General features: G+C 40.2%; 2 protein-coding genes across 2 annotated transcripts in view; both read left to right on the top strand.

The window, feature by feature from the left end:
- The window catches only part of RGS6 (regulator of G protein signaling 6), a 541,337-nt gene that overhangs the window by 70,188 nt on the left and 445,746 nt on the right, over nucleotides 1-25,403 (top strand). The window lies entirely within an intron of this gene.
- Nucleotides 14,616-25,403, top strand: part of LOC118002459 (60S ribosomal protein L34-like) — a 72,765-nt gene continuing 61,977 nt past the window's right edge. Inside the window, exons 1-3 of the mRNA XM_034992970.1 lie at nucleotides 14,616-14,641; nucleotides 14,819-14,919; nucleotides 17,917-18,035. Of these exons, the coding sequence (XP_034848861.1) occupies nucleotides 14,616-14,641; nucleotides 14,819-14,919; nucleotides 17,917-18,035 (246 nt within the window). The remainder of the gene's footprint in view (nucleotides 14,642-14,818; nucleotides 14,920-17,916; nucleotides 18,036-25,403) is intronic.

Below are 25,403 nucleotides of genomic sequence, written 5' to 3'. Positions count from 1 at the left end.
GTTCAGTTGCTCACCTAGAGTATGAGATCATTGCATCTGAATGTGCCATCTAGGTACTGTTTTTGGCAGTCTTGTTTATTCCATTTGGATATGACTCCAAAGTTCTACATTTCAAGACTCATATTCCAACCAGAAGGTGAACATATCAACCTAACTGTACCTTGATCTCATCAAATTCTAACTAAAACCAAAATTTTCATTTTCCTTCCTCTCCATATAGCTTCTTACGACCTCTTTATTTTTATTTGATTCTAGGATAGGAATCGTGTTTTTTTTCTTCTCTTCGACCCTTGTGTCCAAGTAATTCTCAAGTCCTGTATGATATTTCCTCTGTTTGATATCTTTCTATTCCCAGTCCCACTATAGCTGTCTCCTAGCTCCTGCCTTTGTCTCCTGTCCTACTTTCAGTCCCATATACATGGGACCGATGGCTCTTTTGAAAGTGAAATCCTCACCCCATCATGGCACCATCTGGAACTCATCCATTTCTGACAAATAAAGGGTAAATGCCTCTCTTCTCTTCCTCCCCTATGCCCACTGCACCCTCGTAGCTGCCCTGGCTCTCCTCCTCTATTTTGCTCATGATTTTCCCTTGAATTAGGTTATGTGAGTAGAATCCAGCTTGGCAGGCAATTCTGGAGATCAAACAAAAAACTGGGAGTTTGGAGGAAATGCCTATTTGTTAAGAAACATGTACATGCATGTCATTTTTGCCCATTGAGGTCATCCTCACCTTTAAGCTTCATCTCGAGTTTGCAGCTTTTTCCATGAAGGCTTTCCTGCTTTCCCAGTGATGGCCCCCACCTTCTTCCGCATTACATTGTGCTTTATTTCCAGGGCTCCAATGCTACAGAGTGTTTATGCTCTGTTGGCACTCAGGGTTTATGAATGATAATCCATTAGGATATGAAAAAAAAGATAGTAGAATTACTCTTCATTTTTAAATTTTTTTACTCCTGATTTTTTTACTGTGGTAAAATATACATAACATAAAATTTATCATTTTAACTGTTTTTAAGTGTACAGTTCTGTAGCATTACGTGCCTATTCTACATTGCTGTGCGGCCGTCACCACCATCCATCTCCAGAACTTTTTCATCTTCTCTGACTGGAACTCTTACCCATTAGACACTACCTTATAAGATTTTTGTTTTGATCGGGGCGCCTGGGTGGCTCAGTCGTTAAGCGTCTGCCTTGGGCTCAGGTCATGATCCCAGGGTCCTGGGATCGAGCCCCATGTGGGGCTCCCTGCTCGGCGGGAAGCCTGCTTCTCCCTCTCCCACTCCCCCTGCTTGTGTTCCCTCTCTCACTGTCTCTATCAGATAGGGGCGCCTGGGTGGCTCAATCCTTAAGCATCTGCCTTTGGCTCAGGCCATGATCCCAGGGTCCTGGGATCGAGCCCCGCATCGGGCTCCCTGCTCGGCGGGGAGCCTGCTTCTCCCTCTCCCACTCCCCCTGCTTGTGTTCCCTCTCTCGCTGTGTCTCTGTCAAATAAATAAATAAAATCTTTCAAAAAAAAAAGAATTTCTGTTTTGATGGACATTTAAAATGTATATAAAGTTAGAGAGTCTTTGTATTTTCAGAATAATTAAATTTTGATGTATTGGAAGTACATGCTCAAATTTTTAAGTGACTGAGGAACACAATCAAAAGATTTAGAGGTTAATAACGGTTATGTGTCACTAGGCATTTTATAAATATTCTTTGATATTAATTTTGGCTGTAAGCTACTGACTGACACCTGTCATTTATTTTTATTTATTTATTTTTTAAAAGATTTTTATTTATTTGCCAGAGAGAGAGACAGCGAAAAAGGGAACACAGGCAGGGGGAGTGGCAGGCAGAGGGAGAAGCAGGCTTCCCGCCGAGCAGGGAGCCCGATGCGGGGCTCGATCCCAGGACCCTGGGATCATGACCTGGACGCTTAACGACTGAGCCACCCAGGTGCCCCTGACACCTGTCATTTAATTATTAGATGGGTTTCTGCTTTGTAGAGAAAAAATTTTAAATAGACAAAAAAAATTAATAAATTAAAATCACCTATCATAAGACAACTCCTATATAAAATTCTATTGTATATTCCTTTCAGCTAGTTTTCTATGCATACAGATATGATTTTCTTTTAAAAAGGAAGGGTCATGTTCTATTATTTTTGTAAATTGTGTACACTGTTCTTTGCACTTTGAAGATTGTCATGACTTTCTTTTGATACTAAACATTCTTTTTCCCTATATTTTAATGGCTTTATCTTATGAAAGTATAAAAATAATTGATTTAAATACCCTAATTCCTGTGCTGTTGGATTTTTAGGCTCCTCTGTTTTTTTTATTCCTCTTTTTGCTATTTAAACAGTTCTGTAAAACAGATGCTATTAACCATGTCTTATATACCTGTGATATTTCTTTAGGCAAAATCCCTGCGATTTGCATGTTTCTTGAAGAGTTGTGGTTTTACTGCCATCTTTTCTGTCTGGGTCTGAGGCAATTTTGTGTTCCCGGGTTGCAGTGAGGATTAAATGAGTTAAGTGGAAAATACTTAACAGTGCTTGGCATAGAGTAAGCAAACAGTAAATCTTGGCGTTTTTTTCTAGTGTATGTCCCCTGTCAAGTAAGCCAAGTTAATCATCAAGTAGCTCCTGTAAAATAAAGCATGGTTATATTCCTCAGGAAGATGAATTACATATTAATGACTTCATTTTATCAGTTCTCCTAAGAAGGGACCGTGAACATAGCAATCTCAATGTGTCGTCGTTTGTAGGGACAGAGTAGATTTGAAAGCTTAACAGGAGCCCTTTCATAGGTAGATTTATATGGAGACAAATGAAGGGGAAATTAGTCTTGTTAGACGGTACTTGTCATTTGTGGGGGGAACAGTGTGGTTAATTTCCAGACACTTGATGAGGGCAGGGATGTGGCTTCTTTCAGTTCATCATTGGTATACCAGTCTAGCATTTGGCCATAGCAGGCACTCAATAAATATTTGTGAAATATTTATAAATAACTATGTCTACGCATCATTGAATGTATGCCCACGTATGTTGTAAACATAATGAAGGCTTTGTATAATGCACTGACAGTTGACAATGGAACTCTTGTCTGCAGAGTGGGCTGGAGGCTTTCAGGATTTTCTCCTGATTCTTACAGGATTGGAGAGTGAGCAGATTCAGAAATGCTGCAGGCGGCTGTCGCTTCTGTCGAATGCCCCACTCTATGCTGGTCAGGTTCTCTGAGTCCTCCGCTGTTCCCGCGTGGGAGCTCACTGTGTCCTTACCGCAGCTGCTCAGGCTGATCTCACTAGGAAAATAGTGTTTCCTTTCTGCCCACCCATGGGGTTCGGTGTTTGATTAACATGTTTCCCATTTTCTGAGCGAAATACACAGGTCAGTCCCCCTTGGATGAGGTGAGGATCTGCCATCATTTTACAAGCACTGCGTGGGCCTGGTGTCGAACCACAGGCTCTTTGTGAGGATGTGCTGTCATTTTTTTTTTTTTTAAAGATTTTATTTATTTATTTGAGACAGAATGAGAGAGAGAGCGAGCGAGCACATGAGAGGGGGGAGGGTCAGAGGGAGAAGCAGGCTCCTCGCTGAGCAGGGAGCCCGATGCGGGACTCGATCCCGGGACTCCAGGATCATGACCTGAGCCGAAGGCAGTCGCTCAACCGACTGAGCCACCCAGGCGCCCGAGGATGTGCTGTCATTTGTAACCCTGGCACCAGCTTCCAGTCTGAGGGCATTCTCTCTGCACTGTGTTGACTCCCACGTTGGAGAACACTGACAGTCACGAGAGGAATGACTTAGTTGCTGCTGAATTAAAAAAAAAAAAGTCTGACTTACAGTATAAATGGATTTTACTCTTTTCAAAGTAGTGACCTTAGGAGAGATGTAATCCTTTGATGCTTCCATTGATGTTGCTATTGCCCCGAACATTCCTGGAATCCTTTTTAAGTTGCCTTCAGAGCTATGAATATGAAATATTCACATTCTTGTGAATATCTTTGAGTTGGACAAATATTCATTCTCTGTAGGAAGCTTTGATTTTTGGAAGGAGGAAAGCGCCAGAGGCGTCGAGTCCGGCTTCTGAAGTGCGTGCTGCGGGCTGGGAATACTGGTTCTGTCCAAGGCAAAGCAGGGTTTTAGACATCTTGTAATTATGTCATGGGACTTACAGGTGTGTTCCGAACACGACTTCTTTTGTAAAATAATGTTTCAAATTATAAAATACGTCAGGCCTAGAGAACACTACGGGACACTGTTTGACAGGCACGCTCCCAGCACTGACGTTAAACGGAGGCTAATGTTCTGCTGTATTTGTTGGCCTGTGTTCTTTCGTCTTTCTCTCCTCCCCTGTTCTTTCTTTGACAGAAGATCTTGCAGGTACTCCTGAAACGCTGTCCTTCCCCACGCCCACTGCCCACCCCCCTTCCCTCTACAGTCACCCCTCCGCCAGAGTCGCTGTGCTTCATTCCCACATGTTTATGCCTTTTGGAGGGAGTGCTTTAAAATGTACACAACTTGTATTTTTACTGTATGTATCCCTCTGACATCGTTTTTGAGATGTATCCATGTTGATTTGTTTTAATTGCTTTATACGAATAAATTAGTTTATTCGTCCACTCACCTAAGAGAAGGTTAAGATGATTCCACCCTTTTGCTGTTGCAGATCATGCTGCAGTGAACATCTGTGTGCATATCTGCCTAGGAATACGTGCTAGGGATTGTCTAAAGCAAGTACCTGTAGGAGAAATCCCTAGTTCTAGAATATGCACATCTTCAATTCAGTGGATGTTTCCAAGCTGCTCTCCACAGCAACTGTAATTATGTTCCCATTTGCAGTTACTGTTTCCCTGCATTCTCTTGATTTATCACATTTTAAATATTTGCCTATTTGATTGTCACGCAATCGTATCTCCTCATTTTAGCTCGCATTTCTCTGCTCACTAGTGTGGTAGAGCATCTTGTCATCTGTTTGGTGGCCACCCGAGTTTCTTCATTTGTGAATTGTCCATTCATACTGCCATTGGCCTTTTTATTAATGATTTATACGAATCATTTATATTCTAGATATTAATTCTTTGTCAGTTTGATGGGCTACAAATAACTTCGCCTAGTCTGTGGTTTATGTTTTTACTTTTTATTGATGTCCTTTATTCAACAGCAATGCTAAATTTTAATAGAGTATATCAATTTCTTTGTTTTTGTGTGTGTGTCTTGTTTATGAAGTCCTCCTCTACCCTAATCTTATAAAAATATTTCTTATACCTTCTTTTAAAAAGTTTTGAAATGTAGTGTTTTACAGTGACCTAGAATTAATTTTTGTGTGTTAGTATGACATTGGACTTTACTCTTTTTCCTTATGGGTGCCAGTTGTCTCAGTTCTACACACTGAATCTTTTCAGTGCTGTCAGATACCACATTCCCCTATGTATGTGAATGTGTTCTGTGGCTCTGTGTTCTTTGTGAAGGGTGTGTTGGTCTACTCTGCCCCAGCTGCTCTTTTACTCTCTTTGGGCTTAAGTTCCACCTTCAGAATTGCTTTGACTACACCTGACTCTTTACACCTTCAAATATATTTTCAGACTGTAGAGGCCTCGTTTTGCTTTTGTTGGAATTACTCAGACGTTTTACAGATACATGGTGAGAATTTATCCTCTTATGATACTGAGTCTTCTCATCCACAAATATAGACTAGTTGTGTTTGTTTAGTTCTTTCAATAGAATTTCATTATTTTTGCCATACTTCTTACATATCTTTGTTAATGTATTCCTAAGTATCCCATAGTCTATATTGCTCTTGTTAATGGCATTGTTTTATTATCCCGTCCTATTGTTGCTGGTATATAGGAACAATATTTGTTTTTATATACCTTGCTGAATTCTCATGAATTTTCATGTTTTACTGTAGACACTCTTACATTTCCTATGTAGACAGATATATAATCTTTTGATAATGACAGGCCTTTTTTCCCCCCTAAGTTGCATGACTAAAGGAAAACTGTCTCTCTACTTGGAACATTTCTGACACCAAATGTGCAGGTTTTCCCCACATTACATTCTCTAATTTTTTTTGCAGACACAAACTGGATGTCGTACAATTTAGTTCAATTCTGGCATTAACATTACCACATGTTAAAGGACTCAGTCTCACAAGACCACCCCCCACTTCAGACACCAATCACAACTCTGGGTCTCCCATACTTCTAACTGACTGGCTATAAATTGGAGCACCTATTGATGTAGGAAAGATGTTAGGGTTTGGAGCCAATGGCCAAGAAAGAATTCCTGAGACATCTTTGGTGCAAAAAGTGGTTTTCTTAAAGCACGGGGACAGGACCTGTGGCCAGAAAAAGCTGCACTGGGGTTGTGAGGAGTGGCTGGTTATATACTTTCAAGTTGGGGGAGTAGGGGGTTAGGGAGAGTGTAAGTCTCTAAAGAATTTTGGAAGCAAGGTTTCCAGGAGCTTGAGGGGGCTAGCTATTGTTAGGAAAAAGTCATTTATTACTGTCTAGTAAACCCTTAGTCATGAGACCCTTCAGATGTATATCAGTGGGCCATATGCTTGGGGGATGATTGCCAACATATATCTTGGGGGGGAGGTAGAGATGAAGTTTCCAAAGGAATTTTTATATGTTAAAGTAGATTCACAGGATCCTGAGGGTCAGACTAAAATTGCCTTTTGCCCTTAACAAAGTACTAACATTGAGGCAGCTGAGTTCCTAGAGGAATGTCACTCTGCCTGTTTCAAGGACTTGTCAATGGGCTGTAAGTAGTAAGGAAATTTAATTTTTATCTTTTGCCTTTGTTTCCCACATCACCTATGATCCCTTCCTCAGGTGTGATAATTTGCTAGAATGGCTCGCAAAACTCAGGAAAGTGCTTTACTTACTATTACTGGCTTATTATAAAGGATACAACTCAGGAACAGCCAAAAGGAAGTGATGCATAGGGCAAGGTATGGGGGTGGGGGTGAATGGACCTTCCATGCTCTGTCTAGGTGCACCACTCTCTTGGCATCTCCATGTACTTGCTAACCCAGAAGCTCTTCAAACTCCATAATTGGGGGGGGGGTTGGGAGGTTCCACTACATAGGCACGATTGGTTAAATCATTGGCAATTGCTGATTGAACTCAACTCCAGCCCCTCTCTCCTCCCCACTGGTAACCAGGATCATTCCTCAGGAGTCATTTCGTTAGCATAAACTTAGGTATGGTTCAAAGGAGCTGATTATGAATAACAAAAGATACTACTCTTAAAAATTCCAAGGGTTTTAGGAGCTCTATGCCAGGAACCAAAAACAAAGACAAATATAAATTTTTTATTACATCACAATATCACAGTGACTTTCACTTATTTTTCTTGTATTAAGGTGCTGGCCTGTATTTTTAATACACCGCCTTTATAAATAAAGTTTTATTGAAACACAGCCACACTCATTTGGTCTATGGCTCATTTTGCATTACAGTGGCAGAAATTGACTAGTTTGGATGGCAAATTTCTAGTTTGCAAAGCCTAAAGTATTTGCTATCAGACCCTTTACATAACATTTCCTGAGGAGTGACAGAACCTTCTTGTCTTATTCCTCATTTTAAAAGGAGAGCTTGTAATGCTGTACCATTAGGAATGATGTGCCTATAGATTGGTTGATGTGTGTTCTTTATTGGGTTAAGAAAATGTCCTTCTGGTCTTAGATTTGTAAGAAGTGTTTTTTTGTTTGTTTTGTTTTGTTATTTTAATTTTTTATTCTTACGTTAATCCCCTACATTACATCATTAGTTTTAGATGTAGTGTTCCATGATTCATTGTTTGTGCATAACACCCAGTGCTCCATGCAGAATGTGCCCTCCTCAATACCCACCACCAGGCTAACCCATCCTCCCACCCCCCTCCCCTCTAGAACCCTGTTTGTTTTTCAGAGTCCATCGTCTCTCATGGTTCGTCTACCCCTCCGATTTCCCCCGCTTCATTCTTCCCCTCCTGCTACCTTCTTCTTCTTCTTCTTCTTCTTCTTCTTCTTCTTCTTCTTCTTCTTCTTCTTCTTCTTCTTCTTCCTTTTTCTTAACATATATTGCATTATTTGTTTCAGAGGTATATATCATGAATGAATGTTGAATTTTATCAAATGTGCTTTTAGTATCTGAGAAGATTTGTTTTTCTCTCCTCTTAAACATACTTAATTATATTCTCTTTTAGATTATTCTATTTCCAGTTCTTGGAGCTAGAATTCTCTTGTTTAATGTGCTTCTGTAACTTGTGAGCTTAGTGGGCCTGATTTTTCTGTGGGAATTGTCTGGGTCATGGGTCATGGGAGTTTTTGCTCTAGATTTTCCTTGCCTCTTTTGGCCTAGACCAATTGTTATGTTAATCTCTCAGGTTGGGCATTTTTGGACCATGCAGGTAGCCTAAAATTGTACCCCAGAAACAGAGGTCTGGGGTTTAGATTTTGCAGGGAGCTTTTTGTCCTCCTTTCCTGATGTTAAACAGAGACTTATGAGTGGTCTGAGTTGGGGGGAGAATGCTTTTCAGCCCATTTTCCCCATGCTTGCAACTCTTTGCGGGGCCTTCCTTAGGGCAGCAGCAAGAATTCTACCTTGGGCAGGCCCTTTGGGCTTTGCTTCTGGTCCCTATGTGCTAGTTGACATCTAAACCCTTACTTTTCCTGGATCGATACTTGTTCTACGCCATCTTCTTCCCCATGACTTCCCTTACCGCTGGGGGAAGCTGCCCAGTTGATTCCTCTGCTTACTTCTGCTTGTCTGTTGCTGCTTCATTTCTGGCACCTGTTAATTTCTCCTTCATTATTGCAGGTTTAATTATGCATTTAAAAAGCTGGTATTTCCAGGTGCTTGTAGTAGGAATATGTGAATGTGTCATCTTAGCTTACCATGCTGCTGAAATGAGAGTCTGCTTTCTAAATGCAATTTCAGCAATCAAAAAACAAAAGCAAAGCAAAATCCAAGAAAACAAAAAACAAAAACAAATCTCAAAAACTGGATCCCTAAAGGAACTAACTGTGAGCCAGGCAGCATGCAAGGTGCTTTTCTATCAGCTCATATAATTCTTACAAAGTCTTCATAACTCTTTTTAAATGGAAAAGTTAAGTAACCAGCCCAGCAGTCAGCCAGAGGCAGAGCCAAGCAAGGAACTCAGCTTTGTCAGACATTGCTTCCTCTTAAATGGCCTGAACAGTGGTAGCACTGGGTATTAAGTGTGCCCCTTCTCGAAGTGACTGCTGTGAAGGTCAACGCTATTTTCTAATGTTCCTAATATATTGACACAATTGTCTCACCTGGTAATTCTAGAGTAGAATCGTGATTGCATTTGTGAGAATTTGCCATTTCAGGTAGATTTAAATTAATCTGAAAAGCAGGTTTTTTTTAGGGGTTTTCAACAGTTGAAGAAGGAACATGGGTACACTTCCTTTTCAGCATAACAGAGCCTCAGGGAATTAATGGGGACCTGTCATTTCCCGTGTTGGTAAGATTTTGGAGGAATGTATCTTACTCCCAGATCTACTAAGACGTGTTTTAAGGATATGTTGTCATGCCTGTGGTTTCTGGAAGGCCACAGAGAGTTGGATTTTTATATCCCCTCTTGGTTTGTTTATTCACATTCTGAAATCAAGGCCTCTATAAAGATGGAGTCTGTGGTCATTATATTTTGTGATTAGGAGATTGCAGATGGCTAACGCTGTAATCTCACTTAATGGTTTGAGGATGGACTCCAGAGCGCTCCACCACCACTCACCCTTGTTCACCATCTAATTTAGCAACATCTAACTTGAATCGAAAGACAGCCCTGGAAATTTTTGCTCAGTGCTTGTAAGAGCATTCTGGAATATTGCATGTTACCTGATGCTTCCTGAGAGGAGGTGCTTGAGCCATCATGGCCTCTCTGAGCCCTGATCTGTTATGTAGGAGAGGTTGAGAAGTGGTGGAACTTCCCTTCCACCAGCAGCATTGACCTGTTTCACTGTGAAGTTGTGTTAATGACTTTGCCAAAAATTTTCTCAGTGCATGATAGGCATATTTCCTGGAGGAGCTGATCTTGCAATCCCATATATCTGGAGCAGTCAATTATGAATCTGCTAATTTGCTTGAAGTTTGGTCTCCCAGCTAAGTGAGCTCTTGTGAACTTTGCCAGAATCTGGATTTCCAAATGATTTGACAAGAGAAAAAGGAAAGATTGGGCCAAAGAAGCCATCACAGGTCAATTTTGTATAGTTAGAAATTTGCTCAGCCCAAGCTCCTTGCTTTTCTGTTGCCAGAAAATACCCTTTCTTCCCCTTTCGTAGCTGTTAACCTGTCCTTGCCTCCCTTTTCTGTTTTCAGCAGTAGCATGTGGAAAAGCCTCCAGCTACCTGGTCTGCGATGTGGCCTCCCCGGGACACATCTCACCTCTCTTCCCTACCCTAAAAAAGGCCCAGCCTTTCTAATCTATAACCCCAGTGGCTCTATTAATTCTTCTTCCTCTTCCTGGTGGGTAAGTGTGACTTCTCCCAGGTATAGTACTTCCCATCTGTCTTTCCCTTTTTATAATTTTTTTGAGATATTCACCAATAAATGCTAATCTTACTGAATTTGAGTGTGTTTTATATGCCACACACTCTTGAAAACATGTTAATAACAACAGCTAATCTATACTGAGCATCTACTGTGTGCTAGGCACTGCTTTAGCCACAAGGGATATGGAGCAAAAGAAAACAGAGGCTGTCCCCCTTGGAGCATATGTTTTATTGAGCAGGCAGCCAGACAGTAAAACCCACCAGGAAGCAAACATATACTGTGTCAGGTAGTTCCATGTGCTCTGAAGAAGGGGTGGAGAGCGACGATGTGTGTAGGGGCTGGTTGGGGAAAGTTTCTGTGATGGAGGGATATTTGGGAAGGGCAGAGTCTCCAAGGGATGGAAGGAGCAAGGGAACCTGTCCCATGTGGAACCCCACTCTCCCCTCCCTGTCTCTGCTGGTGGCACTGCTTTCTCCCAGAGCCCAGGCTCTAGGCCTGAAACTGACCCTTCCCTCCTCTTTCCTTATCTAAATCACCAAGTCTCTTTGACTTTTTTTGAAATATGTGTGGCCGCAAACCCTTCATTTCCACTGCCTTTGTGGGAAGGACACTATTGCTTGGTTGAACATGTTGCCATTGCATTTCAGAATTATGGTAACAGCCTCCTAAGTGATCCCTCTCAGCGGATAGGCTCTGTCTTCCTCCGATCTACTACCACCAATGTGCTGGAACACATAAGCCATCGTTTGAGTGCTGACTCGGAGCCAGACATGGGATCTTCACAAGGACTTGATGATGCTGGCATTATTCCCATTCTGCTGAGGAGGAAACAGACTTTCTCATAGTCAGTCGCTCACTGATCCATTAAGTGGTAAAACCAGGATTTGAACTCCCATCTGACTAAATCCACAGGCCTTTCCCAATCTCGAGCCTGGGCTGCCTCTACCTTGCCATTATGTGTGATCAAGACCCCACTTTGATCTCTTACCTCCTTTGCTCAGAATTCTTTCATGTTTCCCAGCATCTGCAGGGGAATGTCCAAATGTTTTGGAATAGTATTCAAAGGCTTTCATGACTGGGCCATACTCCACCCGTCTTCCAGTTTTGCATCTGACTTCCCTCCAGTGACAACCTTTGCTGGGCATACACAAATGTGTTACATAGGTAAATATACCTGGGCTCACAAGATGAGCATGTTTTCATTCCCTCTGTGTAAACTCACTCTCTCTTCATGCCCCAGCTCAGACTTACCTCCTCTCAACCTGTATCCATCTCTACCTCGAGCCTCCACTCAGTTAGAAGGGGTGTCCTGCCTGTTCTAGGCCAGTCCCAACTTCAGATGCCAGGCCATCCCCCGAGCACCTATAGCTCTCCCAGTCCTGATCACCAACCTGCCATCCCCACTGATTTCCTTAGTACTTTTTCACATGTGATCCTAAAATACCGAGAAAACTTATGCATGCAAAATGAGTGTAACTTTTCTAAGTAAGGGCCTCCGGAGATATATACTTATTTCACTGAAGCTTCTCAGAGCTCAAAATACATTTGGAGGAGCTCCCTTTCTAAATTGCCTCCCAGCTACCCAAGAAAGTCAATTTCCTTCTTTAATAGCTACGACTCATTTTTGGACTCATGATGACATGAACCCCGTTCAGTCACCTATCTGAGTCATCAGTAGGGACTCCATTTGAAATTTGACTATTTCCCTAAATCAAATTTATCCTCAAGGGATTAAAACTAGATATTCACTAGAACGTGTCACGGGAAATTCTGAAATAAGAGTTCTGAAAATGTCTGCTTAAAATGTCAGGGGATGAAACTGGGAGAAAGGCAGGACCAGAATGTTCCTTTTATTTCTTAATCCATTGTCTTTCACTTGTCTGTTTCTTAGCAGAAGGACAGGGAGAAAGGGAATCGTGGAGATGAAAAGGGAAACATTCCCAGGCAGGTTGAGTCATGGGAAGCAGTTAAACCATACAAAAAAGAAAATGAACATTCCCCTCCAAATCCAAGCCTTCCTCACGGGAAGATTGGGCAAGAAATTTCATTTTGAACATGGAATGAGACCTGTTCCTGGTACAGCTGTAAGGATGGATAATAGAGGCAGGAGGAATGAGGTGGAAAGGACTTGGTGCACTCAAGCAAAGGAGTGCCATTTATTTGCAAGTAATTCTCCTGAGGTGAGGGAGGTTGGGAGGTCAGAGCTTGGTCCAAGTTAGAGCAGGATCTTGATCTCTGCTGTTCTGGCTACATGCACCTGCATTACTCAGCTGCTGTCTCGACCATGCGCTCTTTGAAAGCTTGCCACTGAATCTTTTTTTTTTTAATTTGAATTCAATTAGCCATATATAATACATCAATAGTTTCAGATATAGAGTTCAGCAATTCATCAGTTGCATGTAACACCCAGTGCTCTTCACATCATGTGCCCTCCTTAATGCCCATCACCCAGTTACCCATCCCACCACCCACCTCCCCTCCAGCAACCCTCAGTTTGTTTCCTATAGTTAAGAGTCTCTCATGTTTTTTCTCCCTCTCTGATGACTTCCCATTCAGTTTTTCTCCCTTCCCCTATGATCCTTTGTGTTGTTTCTTATATTCCACATATGAGTGAAACCATATAATTGTCTTTCTCTGATTCACTTACTTTGCTCAGCATAATACCCTTCAATTCCATCCACGTTGAAGTAAGTGGTAAGTATTCATTCTTTCTGATGGCTGAGTAATATTCCATTATATATGTACGTATATATACACACACACACCACATCTTCTTTATCCATTCACCTCTCGATGGACATCTCGGCCCTTTCCACAGTTTGGCTATTGTGGACATTGCTGCTATAAACATTGGGGTGCAGGTGCCCCTTCGGATCACTACATTTGTATCTTTGGGGTAAATACCCCGTAGTGCAATTGCTGGGTCATAGGGTAGCTCTATTTTTAACTTCTTGAGGAACCTCCATACTGTTTTCCAGAGTGGCTGTACCAGCTTGCATTCCCACAACAGTATAAGAGTGTTCCCCTTTCTCTGCATCCCCGCCAACATCTGTTGTTTCCTGACTTGTTAATTCTGACTGGTGTGAGGGGGTATCTAATTGTGGTTTTGATTTGTATTTCCCTGATGCCTAGTGATGTTGAGCATTTTTTCATGTGTCTGTTGGCCATTTGTATGTCTTCTTTGGAGAAATGTCTGTTCGTGTCTTCTGTCCATTTCTTGACTGGATTATTTCTTCTTGGGTGTTGAGTTTGAAAAGTTCTTTATAGATCTTGGATACTAGCCCTTTGTCTGCAGTGTCATTTGCAAAAATCTTCTCCCATTCCATGTGTTGCCTTTTTGTTTTGTTGACTGTTTCCTTTGCTGTGCAGAAGCTTTTTATCTGGATGAAGTCCCAAGAGTTCATTTTTGCCTTTGTTTCCCTTGCCTTTAGAGAAGTGTCTCATAAGAAGTTGCTGCGGCCGAGGTCACAGAGTTGTTGACTGTGTTCTCCTCTAGGATTTTGATGGATTCCTGTCTCACATTTAGGTCTTTCATCCATTTTGAGTTTATTTTTGTGTGTGGTGTAAGGAAATGGTCCAGTTTCATTCTTCTGCATGTGGCTGTCCAATTTTCCCAACACCATTTGTTGAAGAGACTGTTTTTTTCCATTGGACATTCTTTCCTGCTTTGTCGAAGACTAGTTGACCATAGAGTTGAGGGTCCATTTCTGGGCTCTCTATTCTGTTCCATTATCTATGTGTCTGTTTTTATGTCAGTACCATACTGTCTTGATGATTACAGCTTTGTAATAGAGCTTGAAGTCCGGAAAGCCGCCACTGAATCTTATTCTTCTTTGTACATACAGCACTTAGCACTTGTCTGGTGTATAATAAGGACTCAGTAAATATTTTCTGAATGAATAAATAAAAAATAATGAATGAATTGCTAGAAGAAATCCAGAGGCTAATTTTGCCCTGTCGTTTCTGGTAGCAGCCACTAGGTGGTGCCTTCCTGAGAGCAGGAGCGAATGAAGTCTTGACTTTCAGTGGATAACCTGAGAGAACCCTTAGGTCTTTCCCAGAACCCTCACTGGAACACATGCCCTCCAGCAATTCACCATACTTTCTTATTCCTGATGTTGAATGTGCATACAGAATTCAGGTAGGTGGCTAGCCCTGGCTTTCTTTACTCGGGTCAATTTCACAGGAGACCCATAAGAATCCTTTAGAAGGTTTTAATTTATGGCTCAACTCTGGGATGTGGAACCAGTTCTACCCCAGGCCTGCACTGAGTCAAGTGGGTTTCCGTTGTTCCTGATTATCCCCTGTTCTCCAAAAGAACTCATACTCCTATTGATCCTGTACTTTCTCCGAAACTCTTTTCCAAAGTCCCTGATAGCCTTATACTCAACTTTGGCAGCCTGTGGATTGAAGTGTTGGGTAACCCTGCATATTTTAAGCCGCTCCCTGATGAGTACCTGCTCTGTGCCTATGACTTCTATGTTGAAATTCTCAGAGCAGTTTCATCAGATGGGCATAAATCAGCTCAGTAGGCTTAGGCAGCTTTCCCAGAGTGACACAACTAGTAAGTGGGAGAGAGAAGATTCAAACCCAGGGCCATCTCCCCACAGGCCTTACTGTGGTCTTTATTACATTTCACACAGAGCACGGTTTAATATATCTGTATTAATGAGATCCAGGGACAATACTGCTATAATAAAATTCAGATAATGTGAAACAATGTCTTGTAGAGGGAGTATAGTTCACTATCAGTGTGAGCAGATACACTCTGCTCTTGTCAGTTTTCAGACAGTTACAAAGGGATAAATACTCAACCTGAGGCTCCTTTGTGACCATAAACCTAATTAAAGGTACTAGAGATTTTGACTGGTAAGAGCTGGGGACAATACTACTGAGTGAAATGCTGTGTGTATGTGTGTGTGTGTGTGTGTTTGAGAAAGAGAGAGAGAGAGAGAGAATGTTAAATCTTATGAAGACCTAGAAAACGATCATTTTTGCTGGGACTGGACTTGGGCAAAGCAACAGCATAGATGGACTTTACCTTGAACCTCAAGGCCTGTAGAGTCCTCTGCCCCAGCAGGTCCAGTTCAGTGTCTTGAGTGTCCCTTTAAAACTTACCCTTTGTCTTGCTGTTGTCAGGTTTCTGCTATATGACAAGCTGCAGTGAGTTAGACAGGGTTAGTCAAATAAGTAGATCAGCATAGCGCACTTGCTAGATAGTGTTTCTTTTGGGAAAAAATGATTTAACTCAGTTAATATATCTGCAGGCTTGGGAGATGCTAATGCTGGGAACATCAGGAGGAGTTGGCCTGTGTGAGGGGGGATGAAGGGAGGTGAAACTCCAGGGGGTAATGAGGGCTGTGGTTGCGGGGGTTGGAGGGGGTATGAGAGGATTTGGGGTCAAGAAGACCTTTTGGAGTCTTTATTTCAGACCTCGCTTTGTCCCTTTCCATAGGGCCAGGCCCGAGCATCCTAGATTTTATGATCTGAAATGGTTTCTTTGAACCTTTCAGAGACCTTCCAAGTAGTAATGTACATGATTCATATTTTTGAACACTTGACATGCTAGAAACTGGGTGTTATTTCCATAATCCTCAGAGACTTTGGGAGGTAGATACTGGTGTTCTTTCCTCCCACTCTTTTTTCAAATAATGAAATGGAGATTCAGGAAGGCAATAAGCTAGGCCAATGGCAGTCCCAAGTTCAAAGCCAGGACTGTATGATTACAAAGCCATGCTCTTCACTTCTACAGTATGCTCTGAAAATGAAGAGGCAAACCTTAAAAGTGCTTATTATCAGTAATCCTGCCAAAAAAAACATTAATTTATTCATTCAACAGTGAATGTGCCAGGTGCTGTAGTAGGTACTAGGGATATCAGATGAATAAAACAGACAAACCTGATCACATGGAGCGTATTTACCTTTACAGAATAATAAAATAAGATTTCCCACAGACTGAGGAGAAGCCTGATTGTTCTGTAGCTATGGTGACAGGTGGCCATCAGAACCAATTTTAAATCTGTTCATGAGGTCAATACCAAATTGTCTTGGGAAACGCTGGTTTTAAAACCAACCAGTGTCAGCTCCTCACTTCTGAAAGCCAGCCAACCCGGGATGGATACTCTCCAGAAAACCTGCCTCTGAGTGCCAGCCGATCCACAGTAGCCTCACCTGAACACCCACCTGATGTTAGCCCACATTTGCCTCTGAACATCTGCCAATCACAGAATTCCACGCTCTCCAAAGCCGTCTATGAGATCAGCCACCCGTTTTGCTTGGAGGTACCTTTTGGCCGACATTGCTTATCTGTATTATAGTGAACAATAAATTCGGTCTTGTGGTTCGATTTCAGATCCTGAGAGGTGTTCTCGTTGTCCTTTGATAAAACAAGCGAGTGTACCACATCAGGTAGTGTCTGGCTGCAGAGAAAATAGCACAGGCAAGAGGTTGGAGCATGACCGGGAGGGAGCTGTTTTAGATGGGAGCTCAGAAGAGCCTCTTTTGTGGCAGATTATTTGTAGAGAGACTGGAATGACCCCAGAAGTGTCCAGACATGTGCAGGTCTAGACCCAGAGCTTCCAGAAAGTGGGAAGAGGCATCGAGGTAGGAGAGGATGCCTGTGCATGTGGGGAAGGAGTAGAAGACGAGGCTGGAGAGGAAATGGGTGGTAGCTGATTCTTCAGGGCTGGGGTGGGGGTGGGGGGTGGGGTTTGGATTAGGTGTACTGGGAAGGCAGAAAACGACCCAGGAATGGACCATGTTCTCTGCTTTAAAAATGATGTGCACATGCTTGTGTATGTATACGTGTGTACACAAGCGTACATGCAAATACATTTTGAAGTCGGGTTCAAGGATCCTTTCGGTCTCTAACAGTGTCTATTTTGCCACTGATCATGTGAGTCTGTGTGCCCTCCACAGCATGCTGCTGAATCTGCCTACCCTCCCCAACTGGGAGTCCCATAAACAAGGTGCTTTTACTACCACAAATGTCGCCCAGTGACAGGCAATCAGTGATGTTAAAAATTGTGGGTCTGAGAGGTTGTTTACTTCATTAGAAAGCTGCCGTATTATCTCAGGCACTGGGGTTACATAGGGTTCCAAGATACTATGAAAGCTGCCCAAGAGTTGGGGTTGGTCTCCTCCTAAATATATTAGCCCATTGTTTTCCTTAGTCATCACATGAAGCTCAATGTCTGTATTTTGCCTTCATGATTTATCCTGCTCACTGTTCTGACAGAAGGAGATAGAGGCCAATCAAAGACTGAAATATGGTCCATTTTTATTTTTTATACACAGTTAGTTGCTTCTTCGGCAGGTTTACTTGACCATCTTCTGCTGGGCATGTCTTTGTTAGTTAATTCATGAAACATGATTGAAACTGCTTTAGGATATGAATCCCATATGTGCTTGTTCTAGTTCCGGGGATTGATGCTGCCCTGGGTGACTGCATGTTTGTGCTGCTGGCTCTTGCTGACGTTGACATTGGATTTACACCATGCAATGACAAGGCCGGTCTCACAGCTTTGTGTGGGTTGGTAGGTTATTCTCTGATTCCTGGCGGTTTTGCTCTTAAAAAAGCATTAACTCAGATTTGGCTGGAAATTGTTCTCCTTTTCATCAGTCACAACTGCTGAACCTATCCCTTCAGCCACACCTCCAAACTACCTTGGACACTTGGGTATGTGTTTTGCTTTTTCATATTTGCATTGCAGCCTTGTCTGTGGACACTCCCTCCCCAGATTGGCAGTTGTTTGCTGAATTCCTGAGTACCAATTACATTGAATGGCAGGAAATAAAAAGACAAGCAAGGAACTAGTAGATGCTCAGAGGGTAGGCCTGTATCATTCTCCTTTCTTAGCTAATACCGCTTATTGTTATTTCTGAAAGGAGAATTTATTTAAACATATTAAATGCTGTGGCTAGTGACTTAGTATAGACGATAGTAGTATTGTTGTTATTGTTTTAATTAGCACAGAGAGATCCCATTCTGAGGTTGTGTCTGTGCTCCATTGTAATGTGTCTGTAATGGGTCCAGATGTCTTAGGGGATTCAATGCAGGTAGCTGAAGTATCTAGAGAAGGCTTAGTGCTTGTTTGGTTTTGTGGCTCTGGTGAAATTCTCAGAAGATAGAGTTGAAAAATCAGCATGGGTTGACTCTTTTCTTTGTTACTTTTGTTTGTCTAGTGAATCAAAAAACTGTGGAGTCTTCTTGAAGTCTTTCTGACAGTTCCTCATCTGTAGGTCCAGTTGTAATTGAAATATGACCTAAATGGTTGGCATCATGAAACACAGAATCCCTGTGACCCATTAGCTGGTTTCTGGCATAATATGGGCTCTTATTATTTGGGTTCCAATGATAAGTTAGGCAGGATTATATTTTATTAATAATCTCCTATCATTGGGAATAGTCGATAGTGGATGGATAGTGTACTGGATGTGGACATTGATTGTAAGTCACAGTGCCACCTATAGCAGGATCCAGTGTCTCATGATCCCCCTTGCAGTGACTGCTAGCTGGGTCTCTGTTACAGAGGCCTCTGGTTTCAAATGCAGCAGCAACTGCATAATCCCTGTCAGCCAAAGACTGCAAGTCTTGCTGGAAGTTGTCTAACAGTGGCCTTGATGATTGTTGACATACATTTATCTTGTCACTTGGCCATGTAAGGAAATTAGAACCATCACTGTATTTTTATGCATCAAGCTGTGTATCCTCTGAATGTGATTCAAGCCCTGGGCTTCTTGGTCATAGAGGTATTGAGACCACCTGATACTCAATGATATGGACTACTGTGAAAGTTCCCAAGGCTTATTCTGGGTTCTAAAGTTGTATCCTTACAGAGAGGCTCTTCATTGGCATAGTCTGCATCCAGCACCCAGATATTTCAGTCATTACATTATATATAAATGGACTAAATGTTGAAATGAAAAAAACAAAGACTATCAGATGGATTTTAAAAACTTTCAGGGGACATATTCAGAAGATAAGGAAATAAAAGTTTAAAAAATAAAAAGGTGACAAGATATGTCATGCAAATACCAAAGGAAAGCAGATATCACTTGATAGCATTGTTGATCATATCATGGATGTGGTTGACTATGGTCTGGGTTTATACTTTATGTCATATGTTTTCATAATCAGTGTTTCTTATAGTTAGGAAAAAATTATCAAATTTTTGACTACTAGAAAATATTTCATAATTGTAGCTGATTTCTTTTCCTTTCTTTCTTTCTTTCTTTCTTTCTTTCTTTCTTTCTTTCTTTCTTTCTTTCTTTCTTTCTTTCTTTCTTTCTTTTTTCCTTTCCTTTCCTTTCCTTTCCTTCCCTTCCCTTCCCTTCCCTTCCCTTCCCTTTCCCTTTCCCTTTCCCTTTCCCTTTCCTTTCCATAAAAATGTAGGCTTTTTGCTGCCTCTGAAGGGGCCTTTCAACCATGGTGCTAACTACTATGTATCATTGTGTAAGATAAGTGGACCATAAATACTTTAAGTCGTTCTAAGTTAATTGGAAATATCTTGTGTTAGCAATATCATTATCATCATGGTAAAAGGGGTGGGGAGATTGCAGTAGAAATCAAGTTCCCTGGGGAATATGCTCTACAGCTAAAAGTAATGATGAAAAGGAGAACAATTTCCAGCCAATTTTTTCCTGCCCAGTGACTTAGCTTATTTCTCAGTAAAACAGATCAATGATGTTCTTTAAGTAAAGCAATATTTAATTGGATTGATTTGTACCTGATACAGATTCAGAGGCCTGAATAGAACTAGATATTGAACTGGGAATCTGGAAAGGAGAAGAAATTAGAACTTAGCAACAAAAACTTTCTAGTGTTTGAGCTTAGTTAATACAAGATATAAGACACACTATGTTAGGTTGCAAGCTTGTGGATAATCATAAATATATAAATAGATTAAAACATTGGCCAAGTAGCTCCCATTTTTGAGGGGAGCATGTTTATATGAAAGGATAATCCCTTCTTTCTGGAAAACTTTTCATCTGCAAATATTAAATGATAGAGTTCCCTTCTGAACTTTTTTATTGTGACCTCTATGCTTGATAAGAATTGTTATTCTACCCATTAAAGGTAATCTATGAATGCATGCGATAAAGAGGTAGGAAAAATTCCCCACATAGTCCTCAAAAGACAATCATTATCAGTATTTGGGTGTGTGTACTTTTATTCTTTTTCTAGGAATAGGATGTCTATAAAAGTAGAGGTACACTTATAGAGTATACAATTTTTATTGTATTCTTTTATATTATTTAATGTAATTAGAATTTTTTTCCATGGAGTAGACACTATATCAGTCTAAATACTGTGGTAATATAACTCCTCAAATTTTAGTGACTTCACACAATAAAGGTTGTTTTTTTGCTCATGTTACATGTCTAATGTAAATTGACAGAGAAACTGCTCACTCTAATTCAGGGATCTATGCTGACACTGATGGAGACTTCATTTAGACACAAACATTCACAGTCATCAAAGCAGAAAAAAATATGGCCACACGGCACTGGCTTTTAAAGTCTTCCTAGAAGGGAAACATCATTTGCTTACATTTCTTTGATCAAAGCAAGTCACATGGCCAAGCTAACTTCAAAGAAGGTGGGCAAGTGCAGTCCTACTATGTGTCCAGAAGGAAGAAAATTGGAATATTTGGGAAGAGTTCTAATGATTACCCCAGATGACCAACTGAAAATATTTTTTTAAACAATTGGGATAATTTCCCAATGAATGTCTATGCTGTAGTTTACAGAGTTAGCTCTTCTGTTTATGTTTCCAATTAATACTTTATTAGTAATGCTGAAATGACCATTTTGGTTATGGTCACCATGCCCCCACCCTGCTCCTTCTTTTGGACACCTCACTAATTCTTATAAATTATAGACTAGATTAAGTTCCCCTCTATATATTTTGTAGCATTTAATTTCTGCCACCACACTCTAAGTTTCATATAGAGACCACACCTCTCTTTTTCAGAGCTGTGTCGTCTAAATGGAACATCATAAATGCTAAGTATACATTGATGAAGGAATGACAAATTATAAGAGGATGGTAAAGCTATTATTAAGGCTTTTTCTATGTATTGCCAAATTACTTTCCCAAAGATCAATTCACTACCTGTTGCTATCAGTGGTTATTTTTCTTCTTTGTTAAATGGAAAGGCAAAATAAATAGCATTTTTCAGCATTTTAATTGGCATGTCTTTGATTAATATTAAGATTAGGTATTTTTCATACATTTAAAAAATTATGGTAAAAAACATAAAATTTACCATCTTAATGATTTTAAAGTATACTGTACAATAGTGTTAACTATACGCACATTCTTATGCTACAGATCTCTAGAACTTTTTCATTTCAAAAAATTAAAACTCTATACTCATTGAACCCTATTCCCCTCCCCCAAGCCCCTGACAACTCCCATTCTGTTTTGTTTTTAAGAGTTTGACTACTTTTCATACCTAATATAAGCAGAATTATTCATCTTATTGTGATTGGCATATTTCACGTAGCATAATGTCCTCAAGACTCATCCATATTGTAGCATATGACAGTTTTATCTTCTTAAGGCTGAATACTATTCCATTGTTTATGTAGATCACATTTTATTTATCCATTTATCCACTGATATACTCTTTTTTTTTCTTTTACCTCTCATCTATTGTGAATGATTTGTAATGAACATGGGTGTGTAGATTATCTTCAAGATCTTTTGGATATATTTCCAAAATATATGGAAGTATGATTGCTAGATCATATGGTAATTCTATTTCTAAGTTTTTGAGGAACCTCCATACTGTTTTCCAAAGCAGCTGTACCATTTTACATTCCCACTAACAGTGGGCAAGAGTTCACTTTTCTCCACATTTTCGCCAGTGCTTCTTCTTCCCTTCCTCTGTCTCCCTCTCTCTTTTTCTCTCTCTCTTCCTTCCTCTCTCTCTCTCACTCTCTGATAGCTGCCATCCTACTGGGCATGAGGTACTATTGTGATTTGATTTGCATTTCCCTGTTATTAGTGATGCTGAGGATCTTTTCATGTTTGTTGGCCATTTTGTATATTTTCTTTGGAGAAATGTCTGTTCAAGTTCCTTGCCCATTTTTATTTAAGTTTATTTGTTTCTTTATTGTTAAGTTTTAGGAATTCTTTATGTATTGTGGATATTAACCTCTTATCAGATACATAGTTTGCTAATATTTTCTCCCATTTGGTAGGTTGCCTTTTGACTCTGTTGATTGTTTTCTTTGCTGCACAGTTTTTCAGTTTGGTATAAATTTGGTGTTATATCCAAGAAAGCATTGCCAAATCCAATGTCATGAGGCTTTCCCCTATATTTTCTTCTTGGATTTTTATCGTTTCAGGCTTTACATTTAGATCTTTAATCCACTATGAGTTAATTATTGTATATGGTATAAGATAAGGGTCCAACTTCATTCTTTTGTATATGGATATACAGTTTTTCCCAGTACCATGTGTTGAAGAGACTATTCTTTCCCCTTTGTGTAGTCATGGAACCCTTGTTTAAAATCATTTGACTATGTACCTGAGGGTTTGTTTCTGGCCTCTCAATTCTGTTATATTGGTCTATAGGTCTGTCTTTATGCAGTATCATATTGTTTTGATTGTTGTAGCTTTGTAATATGCTTTGAAATCAGGATGTATTAGGCCTCCAGCTTTGTGTTTCTTAAGATTTTTTTGGCTATTTCAGGTCCTTTGTAATTCCATCTGAATTTTAAGATTTTTTTTACATCTGCAAAAATTGCCATTGGGATAGGGATCCCTGTGAATCTACAGATTTGGCTAGTATAGACATTTCAGTAATATTAAGTCTTCCAATCCATGAACATGAGATGTCTTCTTATTTGCATTGTCTTTAATTTGTTTCAGCAATGTTTCATAGATTTCAATGTGTAAGTTTTCTGCCTTCTTTGTTAAGTTTATTCTTAAGTATTTTATTGTTTTCTATGCTATTGTAAATGGGATTGTTTTTTTAATTTCATTTTCAGATTGTTAGTATATAGAAACACAACTAATTTTTGCATGTTGATTTTTGTATTCTGCAACTTTGCTTAATTTGTTAATTGGAACAGGTTTTTTTCCCATGGAATTTATAGTTTTCTGTATCATGACATCTGTAAAGAGAGATCATTTTACTTCTTCCTTACAATTTGGTGTCATTTCTTTTTCTTGCCTAATTGCTCTGGCTAAGACTTCCAGTAATGTGTTAAATAGAAGTTGTGAGAGTGGGCATCCTTGACTTGTACTTAGAGGAAAAGCTTTTACTTTTTCACCACTGAATATAATGTTTGCTGTGAGCTTTTAATATATGACCTTTATTATGTTTAGGTGATTTCTTTCTATGATTAGTTTGTTATGTGTGTTTACCATGAAAGTGTGTTGAATTTTGTCAAAAGCTTTCTCTGCATTAACTGAGATGATCATGTGGTTTTTATCCTTTATTCTGTTAATGTGGTGTAACACATTGACTGATTTTCAAATGTTGAACCATCCTTGCATTCCAGGAATATTCCCACTGTCATGGTGTATAATCCTTTCAACATGCTGTTGAATTCTATTTGCCAGTATTTTGTTGAGGATTTTTCATCAATATTCATCAGAGATATTGGTCTATAGTTATTTTTTTCTTGAAGTGTCCTTATCTGGTTTTGGTATCAGGGTAGTGGGCCTCATAAAATGAGTTTGGAAGTGTTCCCTCTTCAAGTTTTTGGAGGACTCTGGGAAGGATTGGCATAAATTCTTTAAACTTTTGGTAGAATCCTTAAGTGAAATCCTTAAGTGAAAACCATGTGACTCCCATAATGTTGTATCTTGGTTCATCTGATAGTGTCCCATAAGTCTCTTAAGCTATCTCACTTTTCTTCATTTTGTTCTTTTCACTGGCCTGATTGGATAATTACAAATGATCTATCTTCAACTTCACTGATTTTTTAATGCTTTATCAAGTCTGTTGTTGAACTTTTCTAGTGAATTTTTCAATTCAGTTTTATTCTTCAGCTCCAGAATTTGGTTCTTTTTTTATAGTTTTTGTCTCTTTGTTGATACCCTCGTTATGTTCACTCATCAATTTTCTGATTTTCTTTGGCTATCTCTGTTCCTTTAGCTTATTGAACTTCTTCAGTGAGATAATTTTGAATTCTTTTTCAGGTAATTAATAGATTTCCATTTTTTTAAGTTCAGTTCTGGAGATTTATTTTGTTCTTTGATAGGGCCATATTTCCCTTTTTCTTTTTATGCCTTGTTATTTTTGCTGAAATTTGGCCACTTAAAAAAACAGCCACCCCTCTTAGTCTTTATGGACTGGCTTCATATACAGGAAGACCACTGGTCAGCCCGGTGAGAGAATCTGGAGACTTCTCCAGCCTTTTCTGGGAATCATCCTCTCTGGGCTTGTGTGTATAATTTCCCAATCAGAGAGGTTTGCTGATTTCTTTTTCCAGAGCTCATTATCACTTGCTCTGTCTGGTATCTCTGCAGTACTATAAGTTCTTTGGTGCAGCAGCAAGCTACCAACCTCTCCATCTTTCTCAGTGGCCCTCAGGCATCTTAATTATGCCAGTCCCCCACCAGTGCTTTGAATCAGGCCCTCTGTCAGGAAGCCCCCTGAAAAGTCAGAATGTTGGAGATACATTTCACTCTTCTCTTTCCTTCCTAAGGGAGAAGCTGCAAGTTGGGTGTTTTTTCCTGATGACACTAAGCTATGCCAGGGAACACCTATCAAGGGTGAAATGCAATGGCTCTGTCTTACCAGTTTCAGTGAGATTGTTCTTGACTTTGTGCTTGCCTGGGATATGGTGACTTCTTAACTGGTTTCTGAGGTTCTCATAAAGGCTTTTTGGACCATTGATAAATCAGTGTCTCTGAGGGGGAACAATATCTGGGGCTTCTT

This window comes from Mirounga leonina, unplaced genomic scaffold (genome assembly GCF_011800145.1).
Source record: "Mirounga leonina isolate KUSES-001 unplaced genomic scaffold, KU_Mleo_1.0 Mir_82, whole genome shotgun sequence".
Taxonomy (NCBI): domain Eukaryota; kingdom Metazoa; phylum Chordata; class Mammalia; order Carnivora; family Phocidae; genus Mirounga; species Mirounga leonina.
Note: the sequence above shows the minus strand (reverse complement) of the source record. Positions and strands in the feature narration are given on the sequence as shown.